General features: G+C 64.8%; 1 protein-coding gene across 1 annotated transcript in view; it reads right to left on the bottom strand.

Annotated features, from left to right (window-relative positions):
- The window catches only part of TMEM132C (transmembrane protein 132C), a 48,512-nt gene that overhangs the window by 8,116 nt on the left and 18,186 nt on the right, over positions 1–22,210 (bottom strand). Inside the window, exons 2-5 of the mRNA XM_045576116.1 lie at positions 16,704–17,637; positions 13,271–13,459; positions 7,837–8,017; positions 1,886–2,029 (exon numbers count right to left, since the gene is read on the bottom strand). Coding sequence (XP_045432072.1) covers positions 1,886–2,029; positions 7,837–8,017; positions 13,271–13,459; positions 16,704–17,637 — 1,448 coding nt within the window. The remainder of the gene's footprint in view (positions 1–1,885; positions 2,030–7,836; positions 8,018–13,270; positions 13,460–16,703; positions 17,638–22,210) is intronic.

The raw sequence follows: 22,210 nt of genomic DNA, 5'->3' as shown, positions 1-22,210 counted from the left end.
GGGGACTGCTTCTCCTCTCCCGCCGGACCTCCCAGGACCAGCCTGTTGGGCTCCGCGCTGTGACCCCAGGGGCCGGGCAGCAGGTGGCAGGTGCGCACGCAGCGTGCAGGGGGAGCGGGGACGAGGTTGGACCCGGAGTGGGCGGCAGTGCACGGTGTTTGTACACGGCCGGTGCCTTCCCGGCACTGGGGACCTGGCACTCGGGCTTGTTACCGGCCGGACGCCTGAACTCTCGGATCCGAGTTCCCTGCCCGGTCCTGCCGGTGCAGAGGCCAGCCCGGGGCCTGGGGGCTGGGGGTGGGGCTGGAGCGATGGGCAGCCATCCAGCCCCTGAGACGCCCCATCCAGCCCCCACCCCACCCCCCCAGCCGGCTGCCTCGCGTCTGCTTTGCCCCGTGGGCCTCCCCGGTGGATTCTGTCACCTTCCTCTTTGCTTTCAGTTTTGCTGACAAACTGTGCAGAGCGTACACCCCGCCGGTCAGGGGTCAGGGGCCAGGGGCCAGGGGCCAGGGGTCAGGAGCCAGGGGCCAGGGGTCAGGGGCCAGCGGTCAGGGGCCAGGGGCCAGGGGCCAGCGGTCAGGGGTCAGGGGCCAGGGGTCAGGAGCCAGCGGCCAGCAGCTGGCCGGAGCTCCCTCAGGGCGCAGGCTGCAGGGGTTGCGGGGGGACCCCCCCTACACACACACACACACACACACACACACACACACACGGCCGAGCCCACGGGCGCTGATTCCTCCCGATAACAAACCACCCGCGGCCTCGATGGAGAACTAAGTGGCCAGAAACGGTCCCAGCATCCCCCGGGGCGGCGTGTTGTCAAGGCGACCGCAGCGGCTGGCGGAGAGCAGGTGGGGGCGGGGCTGGGCGCAGGTCCCGCACCCGGGCTTCCCCGGGACGGGTGTGTGTGTGTGTGTGTGTGTGTGTGTGTGTGTGTGTGCAGCCGGCCGGGCAGGGTCCTCCGCGGGCGATGTCCCCCCCGCCCCCGGCCCCGGCCTGTAGTTCAGGGGACGCGGGGGTGGGCTGTGGGCGTGGGCGCGCAGAGGGCAGGAGCGCTCCCCAGATCCCCCGGCGCCCAGGGCGGCACCGAGCAGCCCCCGGGGGCCGAGGGGGCAGAGCCGGCCCAGCGGTCAGCCCTTTGCCGACCCGCACGGCCGCCCCTCGCCACATGCGGTCCAGGGCCCCCGCCGGGCCGCCGCGGTGGCGTGCTCCACGTCCAACACACGTGAACCCTGGCCAGTGTGGCTCAGCGGTCAGAGCCGGCCCACGCACTGGAGGGTCACGGGTTCGATTCCCCATCAAGGGCATGGACCAGTTGCAGGTTCCATCCCAGGTCACAGCCAGGGCGTGTGTAGGCAACCGATGGCTGTGTCTTTCACATCAATGATTCTCATCAATGCTTCTCTCTCTCCCCCCTCTCTCATCAATGTCTCTCTCTCTCTCTCTCTCTCGTCAATGCTTCTCTTTTTCTTTCTCTCATCAATGCTTCTCTCTCATCAATGTTTCTCTCTCTCTCTCTCTCTATCAGTGTTTCTTTCTTTCTCTCTCTTCTCTCTCTCTTTTTTTAAAATATATATTTTATTGATTTTGTACAGAGAGGAAGGGAGAGAGATAGAGTTAGAAACATCGATGAGAGAGTCATCGATCAGCCGCCTCTTGCACACCCCCTACTGGGGATATGCCCGCAACCAAGGCACATGCCCTTGACCGGAATCGAACCCGGGACCTTTCAGGCCCCAAGCCGACGCTCTATCCATTGAGCCAAACCGGTTTCGGCCTCTCTCTCTTCTCTCTCATCAATGCTTCCCCCCCTCCCTCCCTCCCCCCTCCCCCCCTCCCTCCCTCGCAGGCCGGGACGCCCGGGGCGGACCGCCCCCCAGAGCCTCACCCTGAGGACGGCCCGGTCGGCGGCCCGGCACTCCACGGCCTCGGAGACGTCGGTGATGGCGCCGCTCTCCTCCACGGACACGACCCGGACGGGCAGGGCGACCGGCTGCCCCGTGAGCACAGCCGTGTTCAGCAGCTCCGTGTCCTGGGGACAGACGCCAGGTCCGGGGCTGCGGGGGCGGCCCCCTACCCCCCCCCCCCGGAGCGGGGCAGCGCCGTCCGGGGGACAGACGCCAGGTCCGGGGCTGTGGGGGGCGGGGCCCCCTTCTCCCCCCTCCGGAGCGGGGCAGCGCCGTCCGGGGGACAGACGCCCAAGAGCGTAGAACCGCGAGCTCTCCGGGCACCGAGGGGCACCGGTTCGCGGCAGCGCTGTTCGCCGCGCTCAGACCTGGAGCAGCCGGTGCCCATGGGGGAGAGGGGGCAGAGGGGGGCAGAGGGGGGAAAGGGGGTAAAGGGGGGAAGGGGGGGCAGAGGGGTAAAGGGGGGCAGAGAGGGGAAAGGGGGGAAGGAGGGGGGCAGAGGGGGGCAGAGGGGGAAGGAGGGGGGCAGAGGGGGGAAAGGGGGGCAGAGGGGAGCAGAGGGGGGAAAGGGGGGCAGAGGGGGAAGGGGGGAGGCGGAGGAGCTGTGGCTCCTGCAGAAGGCGTCTCGCCCTCAGAGAGGGCCTGGAGGGACCTGGGGATATTTCTGAAAATATTTATTATTTTTAAAAATCCTCACCTGAGGACATTTCCCCGTTGGTTTTTAGAGCGAGGGGAAGGGAGAGGGAGAGACAGAGAGTAACACATGGACCGGCTGCCTCCTGCACGCCCTCCATGGGGGAGGGAGCCCGCAGCCCGGGCCTGGGCCCTGACCGGGAATCGAACCCTGACTCCTGGTTCCTAGGTCGGCGCTCAGCCCCTGAGCCACACCGGCCGGGCCCAGCGCACTTTAAAGGTATGGGGTTGCATTGGCTTTGGGCCGGGCCCCAGCCGGATCGGAGGAAGCCGGGTGCGGGGCAGGCAGGGCACGAACACCCCGTCCTGACCTGCAGGGGGCGCTGCAGGAGGCGCCCGGCCCCTGCTCCCTGCGGCCTCTGAGCCGGAGCCCAGACACCCGAGGACCCGCTCAGGGGGCTCCCTGGTGACTAAGCGGCTTCTCTCCGCTCCTGCGGCGCCTCCCCCTCCCACGACCCCCAGGGGGCGCCGTGCTCCGCCGGAGAGAGTCCGTGGGAGCCGGGCCTTTCAATCACCGTCGTTTCCAATTTGCACGGAGCCCGAGGCTCTGAGCAAACAGCCTTGTTATTGGATTCTCCCTCCGACATGCAAACCGGCTGTGCGTCTTCTGTGGTCGCACAGACGCGTCTTTAACCGGATAAAGAGCGGGCTGAGCCGAAACCGGTGTGGCTCAGTGGATGGAGCGACGGCCTGCGGTCGGAAGGGTCCCGGGTTCGATTCCGGTCAGGGGCATGGACCTTGGTGGCGGGCACATCCCCAGTGGGGGGCTTGCAGGAGGCAGCTGATCGATGTTTCTCTCTCATCGATTTTTCTAGCTCTCTCAATTCCTCTCTATAAAAAATCAATAAAATATATATATTTTTTAAAGAGCAGGCTTACATCCCGAGCCTGAGACACCGAGGCAGGCGGAGGGACCACAAAGATGTCAGACCGGGAGTGGGCATGACCACCCTCGGCTTCTCAGGAGAAGAGACGGATGGAAAGGCATTGGGCGCCCGCGGTGGAATGTTGCAGCCACGAACAGGAGGGAAGCCTGGGCACCGGCTATGACCCGGAGGACGCTGAGAACTGCTGCCGGAGAGCCACGCCGGACACTGGGAGCCACGCCGGACACGGGGAGCCACGCCGGACACGGGGAGCCACGCCGGACACGGGGAGCCACGCCGGACACTGGGAGCCACGCCGGACACGGGGAGCCACGCTGGACACGGGGAGCCACGCTGGACACGGAGAGCCACGCCGGACACGGGGAGCCACGCCGGACACGGAGAGCCACGGGGAGCCACGCCGGACACGGGGAGCCACGCTGGACACGGAGAGCCCCGTGTCGCAGGATCGCACTCCCCAGCCAGCCGCCTGCGCCAGGGTCCCGGCAGCGGCCTCAGACCACCTTCCTCCAGCCCCGGAGTGCTGTCTCCTGCACGCCCCCTACCGGGGGTCAAGTCCGAAACCCGGGCCCGTGCCCTGACGGGGAATCGAACCCGGGACCCTCAGTCCGCAGGCCGAGGCTCTGTCCACTGAGCCGCCCCGGCCCGGCTCCCCGGGGGCCGGCTCTCCGCAGAGCCTCCCAGAAGCTCGCCCGGTGAGCAGTGCGTGAGGAGGGGCCGCGGGGAGCCGCCGGCGGGCAGCGTCCTGATGGGACGCAGCAGCCGCCGCATCACGGCGGCTCCCGCAGGTCAGAGCCGTCATCACCGTCACGGATGCTCCCGCCTCTCCCTCCTCCACTGCGGCTGCCGTGAACCTCACACACCGGCTCAGCGCGGAGGGTTATCCCCGCTGTGCGCTGGGGCTGGAGCGGGACGTGCGGTGTGGGCGGCTGTCTCCCTCCGGAACCCCGAACCCGCAGGACACGGCTCCCCTCGCCGCCTCTGGCTGGGGGGGAGGGGGTGGACGGGGACCTCCCTGGTGTCCCTGCTGGCAGATTCATCCTTTTCTGTGTCCAAATGCCCCTTCTCTTTATTTTATTTTATTTTTAAATATATATTTTATTGATGCCAGAGAGGGAGGGAGAGATAGAAACACCCATGATGGGAGAGAATGAGGGATCAGCTGCCTCCTGCATGACCCCCACGGGAGATGGAGCCAGCACCCGCGGCCTGTGCCCCGACCGGGAATCGAACCCTGACCTCCTGGTTTCTTTGCGGGCTTATTTTTATTTTTATTTTTATTTTAAATAAATGCACGGGGATGACATAGTTCTTACAAGGACATGGCTTTCCAGCGAAGCAATTACTTTTTCATGCTGCTCTTCCGCGGGTCTCTGCGGGGGTGCTGGGCCGGCCAGACCGCCAAGGTCGAGGGTCTGGCCGAGGTGACCTTGGGAGGGCCAGGCCCGTGGGTGTCCACCGCCCAGGACCCCGCTCAGCGCCTCGCTCACAGGAAGTTACAATCCAGCCTCAACCCCCACTTCCCTGCGGGCCGTTCCCGCCGCCCGTCCACCATTTAGCCGGATCCATCCTGAGGCCCCCACGCCCCCTCCCCGAGGACCCCCCGCGCTCAGCTCTGCGGCTCCGGCCGGGCCCATCCTCCCGGCTCCCACCTCATTTACTTCCAATTCGCTCGCAGCGCCATCGGGGGCTTGGGAGCCCGGCTCACTTACCCGTCAATTTGCCGCTAATGCAGGATGGAGATGCCGAGCGGCGGCGCTCATTTAAGACAAAGAAAGCAATTCCCCGCGCGCGGAGGCGGCGGCGGGGCCATTACCCAGCAGCCCCCGCCGGGAGGGCGCCGAGCAGGGGCACCGGGTCCCGGAGACACGTCCTTTATCGTATTTGTTCTGCAGCCTCGCCCGCCGGGAAGGCGGAGACGTGCAGGCCGCAGGGCGGCGGGAGCGGTGACAGTTGTGTTCCCGGGAAACAGGGTCCTGGCAGCACTGCCACGGCCTCAGAGGGCATCTGCACTCACTTCCGGGAGGAAGGGGTGGCATTGCTTGGTCCCCACCCAGCTTTTTTATTTTTTATTTTTATTGATTTTGTACAGAGAGGAAGGGAGAGGGATAGAGAGTCAGAAACATCGATGAGAGAGAAACATCCATCAACTGTCTCCTGCACCCCCCCCACCCCCCGGGGATGTGCCCGCAACCAAGGTCCATGCCCTTGACTGGAATCGAACCCGGGACCCTTGAGTCCGCAGGCCGACGCTCTATCCACTGAGCCAAACCGGTTGCGGCCACACTCAGCTTTTATCCAGGGGCGTTGGGGATTGTGGGCCCAGGAATGAATTCTGGGTAATGCGGGCAAAGGGGAGTGTGGCCACCGGGATTTGGGATTCCGATGGTCCGCCGGGAGTGGAGCGGGCGCTGAGGTTAGGTCCGGGCACGGGGCATGGGGCATGGGAGATGCTAAGGAATGAAGGCCGGAGACTTCCCACTTCCGGCGCCGATGAATTCCACGCTAGCTGCTGGCACGGGGTTCACGCTGTCCTTCATCACGGCCTCCCCAGACCCACCCGAAACCCCTAGGAATCCTCCGCGGGCAAAATTACAGAGTAAAATGCACCGTCTGCCACCGAAGGGATGGAGGACGCTGCCCCCTCGTGGCGGAGACGGGCGATGCGCCACCGCCCCGCGCGGGGGGGGGGGGGGGGGGGGGAAATAGGACTGATTTCTTTGAATCCACCCCAGTCTCAGCCCCGCCCCCGACACCCTGGCCGGTCCGGGGCGCCTTTGGGGGAACACAGCCCCGTGGTGCAAGGCAACCGTTCTCACGGGCTGGTTCCCTCGCGAGGCTCAGTTCTGCTCCCGCCCGGGGCCAGGCCCGCGCCCGGATGACCTCCGCGCCACCGGTTTGCCTTTGAATAAATTCCATAAACGGATCCTTCCTGCAAGTTCTCTCTGGAAGGCCAGCCGCCTTCAGCACCGTGCTTGGCTGTATCAGCAAGGTTTCCTTTCCCCCTCCCCTGAGAACATTTCCCCCACTGATTTTAGAGAGAGAGGAAGGGAGAGAGGTGGGGGGGTGGAGGGAGAAACATGGGTGTGAGAGAGAATCATGGGTCAGCTGCCCCCTGCACGCCCCCTGCTGGGGATGGAGCCTGCAGGCCTGTGCCCTGACGGGGACTCGAACCCTGACCTCCTGGTTTCTAGGTCGCCGCTCAGCCCCTGAGCCCTGCCGGCCGGGCTCCACGCCCTTTAATTGGCATTTCCCAGCGCCGCGCCGCTGAGCATCGCGAGGCCGCTAACATCCCGGATTTAAATAAATGCCTCTGGCGCGTCCTGGCTCGGAGCCACGGAGACGCGGCTCAGACATCGAATCTCATCCGGACGCCGAGAGAATTTAAAACGGGACTGAAGCGCAGGCCGGTCAGGAGGAGGCGCGTTGGCTCATGCCCAACAGGAGGGGGAAAAGGGAGAAGAAGAAAAATCTGAAGAAAATGACAGGGGTCACCGGAGGCAGCGGGGAGCGCGCACCCGCCATGCGTGCCGCTGGCGGCCCGTTAATTACTGACTTACATGCCATCAGGGGGGCCTGCCGCTCCCCGGGCCGCTTCTCCTTGTAAAACCGAGACGGAAGAATGCAAAATGGCCTCCGGTCCGGACCAGCCAACGCCGGTCTGAGTAATGAGATGGCTGGGCGCCCAGGTTGTGGGCCAGGCGGCACCCCTCTCCCCAGACAGCGGGGTCACCAGCCGGGCTCCCTGCTGCCCCCTGCTGGCCTCCCGGATGAACGCAAGCCTTTGGCCCCCCGCCAGCCTCAGGGCTTCTCCCCTCCGGTCAGGCTCCATCACCGTTAAAACCAGAACCGAACTGGCGTGGCTCAGGGCTGAGCATCGACCTAGGAACCAGGAGGTCAGGGTTCGATCCCGGTCAGGGCACAGGCCTGGGTGGCGGGCTCCATCCCCAGTGGGGGGCGTGCAGGAGGCAGCCGGTCCGTGACTCTCTCTCATCACGGATGCTTCTCTCCCTCTCCCTCCCTGAAGCCAATACCAATACATTTTAACGATAAACTCTGGAGAGAGACCCTGAGACACAGAACTAACCAGTTTCCGCCTCTTCAGGCAGCACCCCAGGCCTGGCCGCGCTGGCCGCCTGGTCTCTGCCTGCCCGCTGGGGGGCGTGGGGGTCCCCGCAGGCCGAGCCGGGCCTGTTCTCCCCGGAGCACCGCCAGGGAAGGCTGGACGGGACAGGGCGCCCCTCCAGGCAGGCCGTGACCCTTGGGCCTGTGAGTCTCCAGCCGCCCCGGGAGGCCAGCGGCCACACCCCTGCCCGCCCGCCCACCGGCCCACCCACGCGTGCGCGCCTTACCGTGGCCAGCGGCACGATGCCCGCCAGGTCCCGCGGGCTGACGAAGATCTGGGACAGGGCGCTGCCCGCCGCGCCGGCGCCCGGGTACTCCAGCTGCCAGGCCACGGGCTGCGGGCCCGACAGGCCTCGGGCCACCTCCAGGCTCAGCTGCGCCACCTCGCGGAACGCGGCGCTGCTGCTCCTGGCGGGGGGGGGGGGACACGGGGGACAGGGAGGGCGTGAGGGGGGCTGGAGGCGCCTGCCTCCCCCTCTGCCCCCCCCCCCCCGCCTCCCGGGACAGGATCTGGGAGGAAGGACACGCCCCCTGGGGCAGCACCTGCGCCCTGACCGGGATCGAACCGGGACCTCCGGGTTCAGAGGCCGCGGCTCCCCACGGAGCCGGGCAGCCGGGCGCACCTGGTGTCTGTGAGGCTCGGGGGGGTGGGGGGGGTCTGCTGCCCCAGCCCGGCTCTGTGCGCCCCGAGCCGGCTCCTAACCACACACCCCCCGTCTCCCCTCCTCCACGTCCCTCCCCCCCGAGGCGGCTCTCCCTCCTCTCCAGTCCATCCCCGGGCCCCTCGGGAACAGACCCTGCGCTCCCCACCTCAGTGCCTTCCAACCCGCGTTCCCCTCACATCCCCGCCTCCTCCTGCTCCAGAGCGGGTCCCTGGGCTCAGGTCTGTTCTTTGCGCATCGCAGCGCTGGCCGCTAGGAGGCGCTGCGCAACTGCCTGGGGACCAGGTGGCTCCCCGCCAGGCCCGCTTGCCCCCCCCCCCCAAGCAGGTGCGCATCCGTCTCCCCAGAGCAGGCGGGGGCGGCGGAGGCAGCCTCCGGCGCTATCAGCCCTGCCCAGGCGGACAGGAGCGCACCGGAGGCCTGCCAGGAGGGCGCGGAGCGCGGAGTCCACGGGAGGCCTGCCAGGAGGGACGCGCTCCGAGGACCCCGCTGGCACCCGCTCCCCGCGCGTCACGGGAGACAGACGCGTCTGGAGCGGCGCCCAGCCCGCCGGTGGCCGCTGGCTGTGGAGCCCGCGGGGCCGGGCGCCTGGCCGGGAGGCCGGGCAGGGGACGCCAAGGGTCAGTCCGGCTCACGTGTCCGGCCGCATCCCGGACTGCAGGGACCCGAGTCCGGAGGGCAGCTCTACTTTTTATTTTTTTTAAAAAAATATTTTATTGAGTTTTTACAGAGAGGAAGGGAGAGGGAGAGAGAGTCAGAAACATGGTCGAGAGAGAATCATCGACCAGCTGCCTCCTGCACACCCCCTACTGGGGATGTGCCCGCAACCAAGGTACATGCCCTTGACCAGAATCGAACCCGGGACCCTTCAGATCCTTCTATCCACTGAGCCAAACTGGTTTCGGCTACTTTTTATTTTTAAAAAGAATATATATTGAGAGAGAGAGAGAGAACATCCATGATGAGAGAGAACCAGGACGGGCTGCCTCCTGCACGCCCCCCGCTGGGGGTGGAGCCCGCACCCCGGGACCGTGCCCTGACCGGGAATCGAACCGGGATCCCTCCGAGGCCTAACGGATCCCTGCGCGCCGCGCTGCGGGAGGGAAACGAGGCGCAGAGACTTGGACTCGGGGTCTCCCGGTCCCTGGCCCTGCACCCCCTCCCCAACCTCATGTCCCTGCGCCCACGGGGAGGGACAGCCGCTGCCCGGCCACCTGAACGTGGCTCCAGAGAGGCCCTTGAGGCGGTGGGAGGGGGTGCGGGACTCGGGGGGGGGCAGTGTGCAGGGGACACGCGGCCATCCGCGCGGCGCTGTCTCTCGGGTTCGCGGTCACGCGCCTTCCCCGGCTCTCCATCTCCTTCCTCTGTCACTCGGGCGCCTGGTTAATATCGGCCGCAATCTTCCTGCCACCAGAGCCGTGATTGTTTCTCTTAAAAGGAAGAGGAGGGGATGGGAGAGGGGGAGGGAACAGCCAGGAAAGACGCAGCGCAAAGGGGGGGGGGCAGGCAGCTCTGCCTGCTGCGGAGAGGAGTGGAGCGGGTCCCCTCTCCCCGCAGCCGCAGCGCCGTTAGCCGTTTTCCGTTAACCGTTAACCTCGGAGCGCCGGCCCGCGCCTGCCCCACAGACGCCCCTCCACAGGCCTGCGGCTCACACCCCGCCCCGTGTCCGCCGGCCACGCGTGCCTGCGCCTCCACGCTGCGGAGGACACGCGAGCACGCAGGGTGCACCCGCAGCAGCTGCTGCCCGCGGGTGTGATTACTGTCACGGTTCGCTTGCAATTTCTTGACGCTTAAAAAGGTGCTTTGTTACTCTGCACGCACACAGGAGCAACAGTCACAGCTGCAGAGAAGGAAGTTTCTCCCCCCCATCCGGGCCCTCCCACCCCAGGGCTGTCCATGTGCACACGCGTGCCTGTGTTTTACTTTTAATTGTGGCCGAGCACACGTGACCAGCCACCAAAGCCACAGCTCCGCCGTCCCCCTCCAGAACCGGCTCCGTCTGGTCTCATTTAAACTCCGCCCCCTCCCCCCTCGCCCGCCCCCCTCCACCGCGTCCTGTCTCTGCGGGTTTGATGGCTCCGGGCACCTCGCGGAGGTGGAATCGCGCAGAGTGTGTCCTATTGTGTCTGCCTCATGTCACTGAGCATAATGTCCTCAAGGCTCAACCATGAAATTGGATGGGGCAGCATCTCTTCCCATTTTAAAAATATATTTTTTATTGATTTCCGAGAGGAAGGGAGAGAGAGAGAGAGAGGGAGAGAGAGAGAGAATGAGAGAGAATCATGGCTTGGCTGCCTCCTGCACAACCCCCACTGGGGATAGAGTTGGCAACTCAGGCCTGTGCCCTTGACCGGGAATCGAACCCGGGCCCCTCCAGTCTGCCACACCGGCCGCGGTTCTTCCCATTTTAACCTGGAGTGTGAGCAGGCCACATGCGCGGCTGGCCTGGTGCCTGGCTGTTTTCTCTTTTCTGTTTTTCTTCTCTTTGCGATATTTCTCAGAGAACTTCCCAGCTCAGTAGAGGCAGCTAGAGCTCATTTTAAATGGCTAGACTGTTCATAATGCAGATTTTCTAATCAAAGGAACCTCAAAAGTGCTTCCTTCAAAGCGATGTCCGTCGCCAGCCACACATCCCCCATCTTCCAGGTCACTGGTGGGCACCGTCCCAATAGAACTGTCCTTGTTCGGGGCAGACCATGCAGAGACCCCACTGTCCACGTCTGCGTCCGTGTGGAAGTGCCGCTCACACAGGGCGTGTGCCGTCGATGGGAACACGGGTCATCGAAGGAGTGAGGGCTGGTGAACACGGCGGGTGGGTTCATACTTCCCAGGCAATATCTTAAACGTGTCAACACGGACTGCGAGCTGCATTCTCTCACGCGGACCCGCGTGACCATGGGCTCAGGGCGTTTCGAGGTTCCTGTCATTGCCCGGCCGGTGTTCTCCGCGGCTAGGGCATTGGCCCGGGCACTGGAGGGCCTGTATCCGGGTTGCAGGTTCGATTCCTGCCCCCGCAGGGTTCATGCCCAAAAAAGAAATCCCATTTCAGAGCAGTGCTTTTAGGACATGGTTTGGATTTAAAAATAGCGGTCTCCATTGCAATTAGACAAGAAGAGGAAATAAAAGGCATCCAAATTGGAAGAGAAGAAGTGAAGTTATCCTTATTTGCAGATGACATGATATTGTACATAAAAATAGCTGTCTCAATTATTTTAAAAAAAAATGAAAAGAAATGTAACATTTCCCTCCAGGAGGAAGGAATGGGTTTGGGACACACTTTCACCTGATAACCCATCATCAGAGGAGGAGGAGGCCTGGGAGGCAGAATGTTCTGGAGGGGAGAGAAAGAATGGGGGGGCGGGCAACGGGGAGAGAGCGGGTCTGGGGCGGAGGGGAGAGGATGGGGTGAGCTGGCTGAGGAAGAAGCTGAGGATTCCCGTTTACAAGGACCTTTCAGTGCGGCCTTGAACACCGGCCAGACGCCGCCCCAGCTGGCCAGGCCTTTGGGGGGGGGGCAGACGCGTGAGGGGCGCGGGGAGTACCCCCATGACTGTCAGCGACGCCCGTGCGGGAGCAGGCGGCAGGCAGCTGTCTGGCTTCCAGGCGTGACCTACATTCCATCTCAAACGCAGCCTCTGCTCCCACAAAGACTGGGATCAGCCCGGCTCCGCGGGCCTCCGCGGGAGGGGCCGCTCCGAGGGGGGAGAGCGCCCCCGGCGGCCGGCGCTGGGACGGCGTTCTGCTGTCGGCCTCTGCCCGGGGCTGCGGACGCTGGGGGTTTTGTCTGTTTGTTTTGTTTTATACTTTTTTCATTTCTCCTTATTTTTAAAATTGATTCCGGAGAGAGAGGGGGAGGAGAGAGAAGCATCCACGACGAGAGAGCATCCTGGATCGGCTCCTCCTGCGCGCCCCCCGCGGGGGATGGAGCCGCGACCCGGCCAGGCACCCCTGGGTCCTCGGTCGATGCTCAGCCACGGAGCCCCCGGGCCGGCCCGGGCGTGTATGTTCGGGGAGGACACAGTGTTTCCTCCTGAAACACGTTTCTTTTCATGGAAGGAAAGAAACGATGCAGGCTCTCTGCGCCCGGCTCCCTGTCCCTGCGGACGGGACTCGGAATGGAGCAGGAGGGGCGGGTCCGACAGGAACGCGGCTCAGGAAGGGGGGCCTGGGCTGGGGCAGCGCTGTCTCTCCGCACCGCCCGGCTCTGCGCCCGGCTCCCTCTCTGCTTTTGTCTCTCCCGGCGGCGCAGGCAGGAGACGCCGGGCAGTCACGGCTCTATTTCGGGCGGCGGCGTGAGCGTGCTCGCCGCCGGAGACAATGAGGGTGAACGGCCGGCCCGCGTCCATGGGGAGGAGACGCTCAGACGGGGCGTGAATGTTATCGCCCCGATGGGCGCCCCGCCGCCCCGCGGCCTGTCCGCTCCCCCCGCCCCGCCTGGCCGTGTCTGCGGGACGCTGGGCCGACAGGAGCCGCTGGAGGATGGAAACCTGCTCCACGGCTTCCCTCCCGCCCGGCCGGCCGGCCGGCGTGGGGCCCTCTGCTCTCCCCATACCAGCTCTGTCCTTATCTGGTTAACATATATATTTAAAACACATCTTATTGATTTTTACAGAGAGGGAGGGAGAGGGGTAGAGAGCTAGAAACATCCATCAGCCGCCTCCTGCACACCCCCCACTGGGGATGTGCCCGCAACCAAGGTCCATGCTCCTGACCGGACTCGAACCCAGGACCTTTCCGTCGCAGGCCGACGCTCTATCCACTGAGCCACGCCGGTTTCAGCGTTGTTAATGTACATTAACTCCTGAGCCTGGGATGCACAGTAGGACCTCGCTGACGCATCTCTGCTCCAAAGCCGGCGCCCTGCCCCCGGGGACCGCCATGGCAGCTGTCCGGCCCCTGACGTACGGGGGGGGGGGGGGGGGGGGGGGCAGGCAGCCCGTGGACCCGAGGTCAGTCGCGCCCTCCGGTGGCGGGCGGCGCTTACCTTGTGCTCACTTACCTGTTGCCGGGCGCCACGCGCTGGCAGACCACGGTGCTGGTGCTGGTGCCGGTGCCGGTGCCGGTGCCGGTGCCGGTGCCGGTGCCGGTGCCGAGCTCACCACCGGCCGCCCGCTCCTGCCGCACCGCCCACTGGCCGGGCTCGCTGGGCCGCGCGCCCAGCACCGTCACCCCCTTCTTCACCCTGGCTCTGGGGGCAGAGAGAGAGAGAGAGAGAGAGAGAGAGAGAGAGAGAGAGAGAGAGAGCCGGGTGAGAGCCCGCCAGGCGCCACCATCTCCTCCCGCTTCTTTGCTTTAAAAAAATACATTTTATTGATTTTTTACAGACAGGAAGGGAGAGGAAGGGAGAGTTAGAAACATCGATGAGAGAGAAACATCCATCAGCTGCCTCCTGCACACCCCCGACCGGGGATGTGCCCCCAGCCAAGGTCCATGCCCTTGACCGGAATCGAACCTGGGACCCTTCAGTCGGCAGACCAACGCTCTATCCACTGAGCCACACTGGTTTCGGCTATTTCTTTATTTTAAAAAATATGTATTTGTATTGATTTCAGAGAGGAAGGGAGAGGGAGGGAGAGAGAGAGAAACATCCATGATGAGAGAGGATCACGGACCGGCTGCCTCCTGCATGCCCCCTGCTGGGGATGAAGCCCGCAACCCGGGCCTGTGCCCTGACTGGTATGGAACCCTGACCGCCTGGTTCCTAGGTCAACGCTCAACCACGGACCCACGCCGGCTGTGCTAAAATAAACATTTAAATAAAAGGTGTTGCTGCCGTATTGTTGCATAATTAACACAGGATGATGTATATTTTTAATTTCCCCTGTGTCTCAGCCGTGGCTCAGTCCTGCGTCTGAGGTCCGGTCCTGTCCCCCGGGGACCCGTGCCCTCTGCCCGACAGACAGCCCCTCTGTGTCCCTCAGGGAAAGGGGGGCGGGAAGGGAGCCTGCAACTGAGGTGCGTGCCCTTGACCGGAATCGAACCCGGGACCCTTTGGTCCACAGGCTGACGCTCTGTCCACTGAGCCAGACCGGCCGGGGCCCTGGAGCCTTCTTTAAAAGACAATCTGGCCCTGGCCGGTGTGGCTCAGGGGTTAGAACGGTGGCCTGCCAATGGGGTCTGGGGTTCAATGTGGGGTCAAGGGCATGCACCTCGGTAACCACTTCGGGGAGAGCGAGGGAGGCAACCAACTGACCTCTCTCTCCCCTCCCCTCCCTTCCACTCCCTGAAAACCATCGCAAAGCTGTCCTCCCCCCGCTGGGGGTGGGAAGGACAGAGGGGAATGGAGCTGGGGGCGGGAGACCCCGGGGGCGGGAGACCCTGTCCCGGGTGATCCTCTGAGCGCCGAGCGGCCGGGCTGGACGCGCAGAGAGGCGGCACTCCGGGCGGGAGCGGGTGTCATCCTCCTCTCCCTCCTCCCGGATCCTAAAATCCCATTATCACCTCCCTCTGCAGAGCGGCCGCCGGCCCGGTGCCCGGCAGTGATGGAGGGAGGGAGGCCCGGGCCGGCGGCTCCCTGCCTGGGCGGGAATTACTGGGTTGTGAGCATCAGAGGCTCCGCACAGCCCGGCTGCCGGGAGGAGTGAGGACGCAAACATTTAAAATTCGCTGGGGCCCAGGGGCCACCAGGACCTGGGCAACCTCTCCCTCCCTCTCCTCTCTCTCTCTCCCTCTCCCTTCCCCCCCTCTCCCTCCCTCTCCTCTCTCTCCCTCTCTCTCTCTCTCCCTTCCCCCCCTCTCCCTCCCTCTCCTCTCTCTCCCTCTCTCTCTCTCTGTCTCTCTCTTCCCCCCCCTCTCTCTCCCTCTCCCTCCCTCCCTCTCCTCTCTCTCTCTCTCCCTCTCCTCTCTCTCTCTCCCTCCCTCTCTCTCTCTCCCTCTCCTCTCTCTCTCTCTCTCCCCCCCATCTCTCTCTCTCTCTCTCCCCCCTCTCTTCCCCCCTCTCTCTACTCTCTCTCTCTCTCACCCCCCTCTCTCCTCTCTCTCTCTCTCTCTCTCTCTCTGGCTCCCTGTACCTTTGTCCTTCTCTCTCCCAAAACTGTGAATTTATGGTTTTTTTTCTTTTTAAAAAAACCCTCGCCTGAGGACAGTTCCCCATTGAGTTTTAGAGGGAAAGACAGAGAGAAACTCATCGAGGGGTTGCCTCCTACATGCACCCCGGCCAGGGCCCGGCTGGGAAGGAGCCTGCCACTGCCCTACATGCCCTTGACGGAGCTCAATGGCCCTTTCACGCGGCCCCGGGAGCCGCAGACGGAGCCTTCGCATCCGCGTTTGTTTTCAATAAAAATCTTGTTCCGCAGAGTCCTGCATATTCATGCCCCCGGCGGCGGGCGAGGGGAGCGAGAGGGACCGAGCTCGGGGGAGGGAGGGGCTCCGCCAGGCAGCGCAGAGTCCGGGGGATGAAATGCTGTGGGTTGGACACATACGTGTTCTGTGTTGGACACGTACGTGTGGAAGGGAAGGAAAGGGAAGCCGATAGAAAAGGGAAGTAACCGGGGCCTGAAGCCGGCAGCAGCGGCACCAGCATTTCCCGCGTCTCGGTGATTTCTGTCCCCTCGCAGCCGTGGCCAAGGCCGTGGCCATGGCCCAGGGGCCTGGGGACCCACTGACCCGTTTGCTGTGTTATTTTTTTTTCTGGGAACGGACTCAGTCTGATTTCTTAAATAGATTTTTTTCATTGATGTCAGGGAGGAAGGGAGAGGGAGAGAGAGGAACATCCGTGATGGGAGAGAATCACGGACCGGCTGCCTCCTGCACGCCTTGCACTGGGGATGGAGCCCACCACCTGGGCCTGTGCCCTGACTGGAATCGAACCCGGACCTCCGGGTTCATAGGTCACCACGGGGCCACGCCGGCCGAGACCGCTGTGACTGCCTTCCTGCGGGGCCGGTGCCTCCGTCACTGCGATCTGCACTCACCAGCCGAGGGCGCCCGCCCGCCTGGCAGTACGGGACCCATGCCGGGACCCCGAGAAGGGCGAACCCCGGCTTTTCTCAGGCGGGCCCCGGAGCGAGCGGGCGCCCCCCCCCCCCCCCCCCCCGCCCCACGGGCGCTGGGCCCGCACCGGCGTCGGCCCAGCACCACGAGCTCACAGCTGGAGACACGCCACGCCGCCTCCCTCTCCGAGTCCGGCCGCGGCTCAAGGCCCCTGGAGTGTTCAGCAAAGGCCTGCTTAGGAGGACCCTAATGACGTCAACAGCAATCGCACCCGCCTGTACAGTTTACGTTTTAAAAACGGGGCTCTCCAAAGAAATGCCCATGGCTGTGCTGCTGGTATCTGGCTCTGTGGACGGATGAGTCTGCCGACCTCGGCCCTCAGGCCAGGGGCACAGCCCCCATCTGGGTCGTCTCTATCTTTCGGACGGATCTTAACCGGGTACGCGTGTCAGCTCACCCCGCGGGCTGTCCATCCGCCCGCCCGCCGCCCGCACACCTACCTCAGGGAGAAGCGGTCCACGGTGGAGTTGCCGGCCACGGTGACGGAGGCGGTGACCACGCCCCCGGGCTTGGCCGGCCGGACGGGCAGCCACACGGCCACGTGGCCGTCCAGGCGCAGCTCGCGGAGCCGGTCGCCGCGGTCCGGGGCGCGGAAGAGGCGGACGGTGCCGGCCCTGCGCAGGGCGGGCGCCGGGTCCTCCGGGCCGTGCCCCCGGCCGTCCCTCCCGGCGCGGATGGAGTTGCCTGTCTTAAGGCCGCCGCCGCCGCCGCCGCCGCCGGCGCAGCCCCCGGGCCCGCCGTCCGCCGCGTGCACCGCGTAGTACAGCTCCACCGGGCTGCCCCCCTCCGGGCCCGCCGCCCGCCGCCGCCCGGGCCCCGCGGCCGGGGCCCCGAACCAGCCGGGCGGCAGCCGCAGCTCCGCCACGCACAGCGCCAGCGCGCCCCGCGGCCGGCAGCCGGCCCGCACCTCAAGCGCCTCCCGGAAGGCGAAGGCCCGCAGGCAGGGCAGCGGCTCCGGGTCCGAGGGCTCCGGCTCCGCCCAGTCCCGGCCCAGCACCTGGAACAGGACCTGCGCCACCGGCCGGCCCGGGTAGACCTTGTCCTGCAGGACGTGGGCGCGCAGCCGCCAGCCCAGCGGGGCCGTGTCGCTGGGGCCTCCAGGGGTCAAGGTCGAGGCCGAGGCCGGGCCCAGGGGCAGCGCCCTCTCCGCGGAGAAGGGCCCGAGGCTGGCGCGCAGGAGCGGGGGCCGCCGGGCGCGGTAGGCGAAGAAGGACTCCAGGCGGGCCTGCATGCTGGCGTTGGGCGCGGGGTCCGGGGGCGCCCCCCTCAGCAGGAAGGCGGCGTCCGCCCCGAGCACGCGGAGGCTCACGGGCAGGTAGGGCGGCGGCGAGGAGAACCCGGGGCCGGCGACCGGGGCCCCGCGGCCCTCGGTCCCTGCGGGCGGCAGAGAGGGAGAGAGAGGAGAGAGAGAAACAGGACGGTCACCGCGCCGAGGAGTCCTCATTTCATAAAAATCATTTTTAATACGTCTTATTGATTTTTTCAAGAGGGGAAGGGAGAGGGAGAGAGAGCCAGAAACATCGATGAGAGAGAACCATGGACCAGCTGCCTCCCGCACGCCCCCTACTGGGGATGTGCCCGCAGCCAAGGTCCATGCCCTTGTCCGGAATCGAACCCGGGACCTTTCAGTCCGCAGGCCGACGCTCTATCCGCTGAGCCACGCCGGCTTCAGCTGTGATGATCTATGTCTTTATTGATTTCAGAGAGGAAGGGAGAGGGAGGGAGAGAGAGAGTAACATCCGTGATGGGAGAGGGTCATGGACCGGCTGCCTCCTGCACGCCCCCCACTGGGAATCGCGCCGCCACCCGGGCCTGACCCCTGACCTCCTGGGTCGTAGGTCGCCGCTCAGCCCCTGAGCCGCACAGTGGGGTTCCGTGCGTGATTTAGGAACGAGGGGGAACACGCTGGGGTCCACGTGGGCAGTGTTTTCAGGATCCCTCCGGCACCAGCCCCTCCGGGACCCCGCATGCTCAGACGGAAACAGGGGAAGCCGAGGCTCCACGGGAGGGTCACTGCTCGGCGGGAACGCCACGCGGCCGACCTGAGACCGCGCACGCGGGGGTGACGGACGGGTGTGCGGTGAACACACTCAGCACCGCGGGAGGTGATGCGTGTTTGTTGTTGTTGTTGTTTTTCTTTACCAAAGTCTTTTATTTCACTGCGCTTTAGAGGGGGGGAGGCAGAGACACATCGACGTGAGAGCCACACATCCACGGACTTCCTCCTGCTCGCCCGGGACTGGGGAGTGAGCCCGCGGCCCAGCCTGTGCCTGACGGGAAACGGAGCCAGCGGCCGCTGACGTGCCGGCTGGAGCTAAAACGGACGGACACTATCCAGGAGGCAGCCACCGCCGGGTTTGGACGGGAAGTGTGGCCACAGGGGGGTCTAGGGCTGGTCTAATCAATAGCCACATGATGTTTGGCAAGAATTTATCTCCTTGGAGCTTGAGTTTCCATGGATGGGTGGATGGATGGATAGATGGATAGATGGGCAGGTAGGTAGATGATAGGGGTAGATAGATAGATAGATAATGAATAGATGAATAAATGGATGAGAGAAGGATGGTAGATACATGGGTGGATGGATGATGGATAGATAGATAGATAGATGATAGATAACGAATAGATGAATAAATGGATGAGAGAAGGATGGATAGAGACCTGGGCAGATGGATGATGGGTAGATAGATGATAGATAGGTAGATAACGAATAGATGAATAAATGGATGAGAGAAAGATGGTAGATACATGGGCGGATGGATGATGGATGGACAGATGGATGGATAAGTGGATGAACAGATGGGTGATGAATGGATGCTCACACAAGATGATCGATGGCTGGAGGGACGGATGGTTGAATAGGTGATTAATGGAGGAATGAATAGACGATGGACGATGGATGGCCGGACGGATGCACAGATGCATGATGGGATGGATGGATGGTGAGGGGATGAGTAAGTGAAACGATGGATGGCCGGACGGATGACTGGGTGGACAGACGGGTCCACGTGCAGACGGAAAGGCTGGCAGGCAGACGGCTGGACGTACAGGACACGCTGGGAGCTCCGCCCGGCGATGACAGAACGGCCCCGCCTCCTCCTGCCTCTGCCGGACCTCACACCCTCCCTTCCCGGAGGCTCGGCCCTCCTCGCGGCCAGGCCGGCCTCAGGATCCGCCGCGGGAGATGGCGGACCCGCCAGCATGTGGCCCCGAGCCCCGTCTCCGGGCCCCGCCCCTCCTCCCACAATCCGTCACCCGGCCCAGCGCCCTGGGCCCAGCTTCCTCCTCGGCGAGGCCCGGGTCACTGCCGCCTCGTCCACGTGCCTCCGACCCCGACCCCGGGGCTGTCCACACCGACGGCGCCCCCAGGAGCTGCAGGAGGCCCGGCCGCACCCCTGGCCACACCCCCGCTGCACCCCCGCCCGCACCCCCATCCGCACCCCGGCCACACCCCCGGCCGCACCCCCGGCCGCACCCCGACCACACCTCCGGCCACACCCCCGCCGCACCCCGCCCGCACCCCCATCCGCACCCATCCGCACCCCGGCCACACCCCCGGCCACACCCCCGGCCGCACCCCGACCACACCCCCGCCGCACCCCGGCCGCACCCCCATCCGCACCCCGGCCACACCCCCGCCGCACCCCGCCCGCACCCCCGGCCACACCCCCGGCCACACCCCCCGACCACACCCCCGACCGCACCCCGACCGCACCCCGGCCACACCCCCGGCCACACCCCCGACCACACCCCCGACCGCACCCCGCCCGCACCCCCGGCCACACCTCCAGCCACACCCCCGCCCGCACCCCCAGCCTCCAGCCCGCGTGGAGCGGCTCCCGGTGAGTTCAGCTCAGGTTCTGGGAGCCCCGATGGGGGAGCCCCGATAGGGGAGCCCAGGGCCGGGCGGAGGCCGTCAGCAGCTGCGGGCGTATCTCCTCCCCGACACGCTGGCTCCGGCCACGGCCACGGGGAGGAATCCGTGGCTCCGGCGGCCGCTCAGCCCTGACAAACGCCCCCCCAACCCCCCCCCCTCATCCCCACTCACCTGCTCCTCCCGTCTCCCCGGAGACAGGCGGTGAGTAACGTTTATCGATCTGGAAAAGTCAATCCGGTTTCCCGCAGCCGCTGGAGAGGGGACGGCCCTCGCTGACAGCCGGCCCGTCCATCCCCGTCACTGACAGCCCGGCCGGCCGCCTCCCTCCCGCATCCGTTTTCCTTATCTGCCGCGTCCGGCGGGATATTGTGTCCCCGTCAGCCGGCCTCCGCCGGGAGCCGGAAATTGAGTCTGAGATCCCGAGATAGGGAGCCGGAGACACGGCCCCTGTCGCCGGGGACCGGATGGGCTCCGGGGACGTGACCTTTCGGCCAAGGTCATGGTCACGGCCACCGGGACACCGGATGTCGGGATGTTGGCCAGGATGGTTCCTTTATTCAATCACTCACTCACTCATTCATTCAATCCTTCAATCACTCATTCAATCACTCATTCATTCATTCAATCCTTCAATCACTCATTCATTCATTCAATCCTTCAATCACTCATTCATTCATTCAATCATTCATTCAATCCTTCAATCACTCATTCATTCATTCAATCCTTCAATCACTCATTCATTCAATCACTCATTCACTCATTTATTCATTCAATCATTCACTCACTCATTCATTCATTCACTCATCCAATAATTCAATCACTCATTCAGTCACTCACTCATTCACTCATCCAATCACTCCTTCATTCATTCACTCATTCACTCACTCATGCACTCATTAACGCGTTCTGTCCATCTCACCGAGTGCCTCGGTCCCAGACCTGACCTTGGCCGTGGAGGGGGCTGTCCGCCCGTTAGCGAGGCCTCACGCTGGACCTCGGCCCCGAGCCCGGCCTGTGGCACAGGGAGGGGGGAGGAGAGAGGGAGAGGGAAGAAGGGGGATAGAGGGGGGTGGCAACTCTTTGAAATGAGAGCGAACACACACACACACACACTCACACACGCGCGCGCGCGCACACGCACACGCACACACACACGCACACACACACACACATTTGGATCTTTCGTTTCTTTGGAGAAATTGGATTTGGGGCAAGACCAGGCGGCCCGGCTGCCGGCAGGAAACTGGCCAATCGCTTCTCGAGAACAAACACAGCGGCTGCGGGCGGGGGCGGCGCTGAGAGAGGCGGTGGCGATGGCTTCGCAACAGATAAAAAGTAGTGTGTGTGCCCATCCGTGCATGTGTGCATGTGTGTGTACGTATGTGTGCGTACATGCGTGTGTGCGTGTGCGCGTGTGTGTATGTGTGTTCGTGCGCGCGCGTGTGTGCAGGTGTGTGCGTGAGTGTGTGCAGGTGTGTGCAGGTGTGTGCGCGTGTGCACGTGTGTGTGTGTGTGTGCGTGTACGTGGGATGGAAATAAGCACCTGGCTGTGGGCCGGGAGTCATCAGCCGCTCCTCCCGCGCTCCCTCCGCTCCCCCCGCTCCCCGTGCTGACGCCAGCTTCTCCTGATTGCACTTCCGGACGCAGCTGCCGCGGCGGCCGGTCTCCGTTCCCGTGAAGGGAACCCGGAGAGCGGAGCCCGGAGCCGCCCACCCCAGACATGGCCCAGAACCAGGCTCTTCTCCCCGAAGCCGCCCAGGCCCACACGCCCCCCTGCACCCAGGCCTGCACCCCCTGCAGCTCCCGGTCCCTGCACCCAGGCCCGCACCCCCCTGCAGCTCCCGGTCCCTGCACCCAGGCCCGCACCCCCCCTGCACCCAGGCATGCACCCCCCTGCAGCTCCTGGTCCCTCACCCAGGCCCGCACCCCCCCTGCAGCTCCTGGTCCCTGCACCCAGGCCTGCACCCCCTGCAGCTCCTGGTCCCTCACCCAGGCCCGCACCCCCCTGCGGCTCCCCCCTCCCCCGCGGCTCCCGGTCCCTGCACCCAGACCTGGTGCCATTGCTTCTGC

This window comes from Pipistrellus kuhlii, unplaced genomic scaffold, assembly GCF_014108245.1.
Source record: "Pipistrellus kuhlii isolate mPipKuh1 unplaced genomic scaffold, mPipKuh1.p scaffold_m20_p_74, whole genome shotgun sequence".
Classification (NCBI taxonomy): Eukaryota; Metazoa; Chordata; class Mammalia; order Chiroptera; family Vespertilionidae; genus Pipistrellus; species Pipistrellus kuhlii.
The sequence above is the reverse complement of the archived record's forward strand: the minus strand, read 5'-3'. Positions and strand labels throughout refer to the sequence as shown.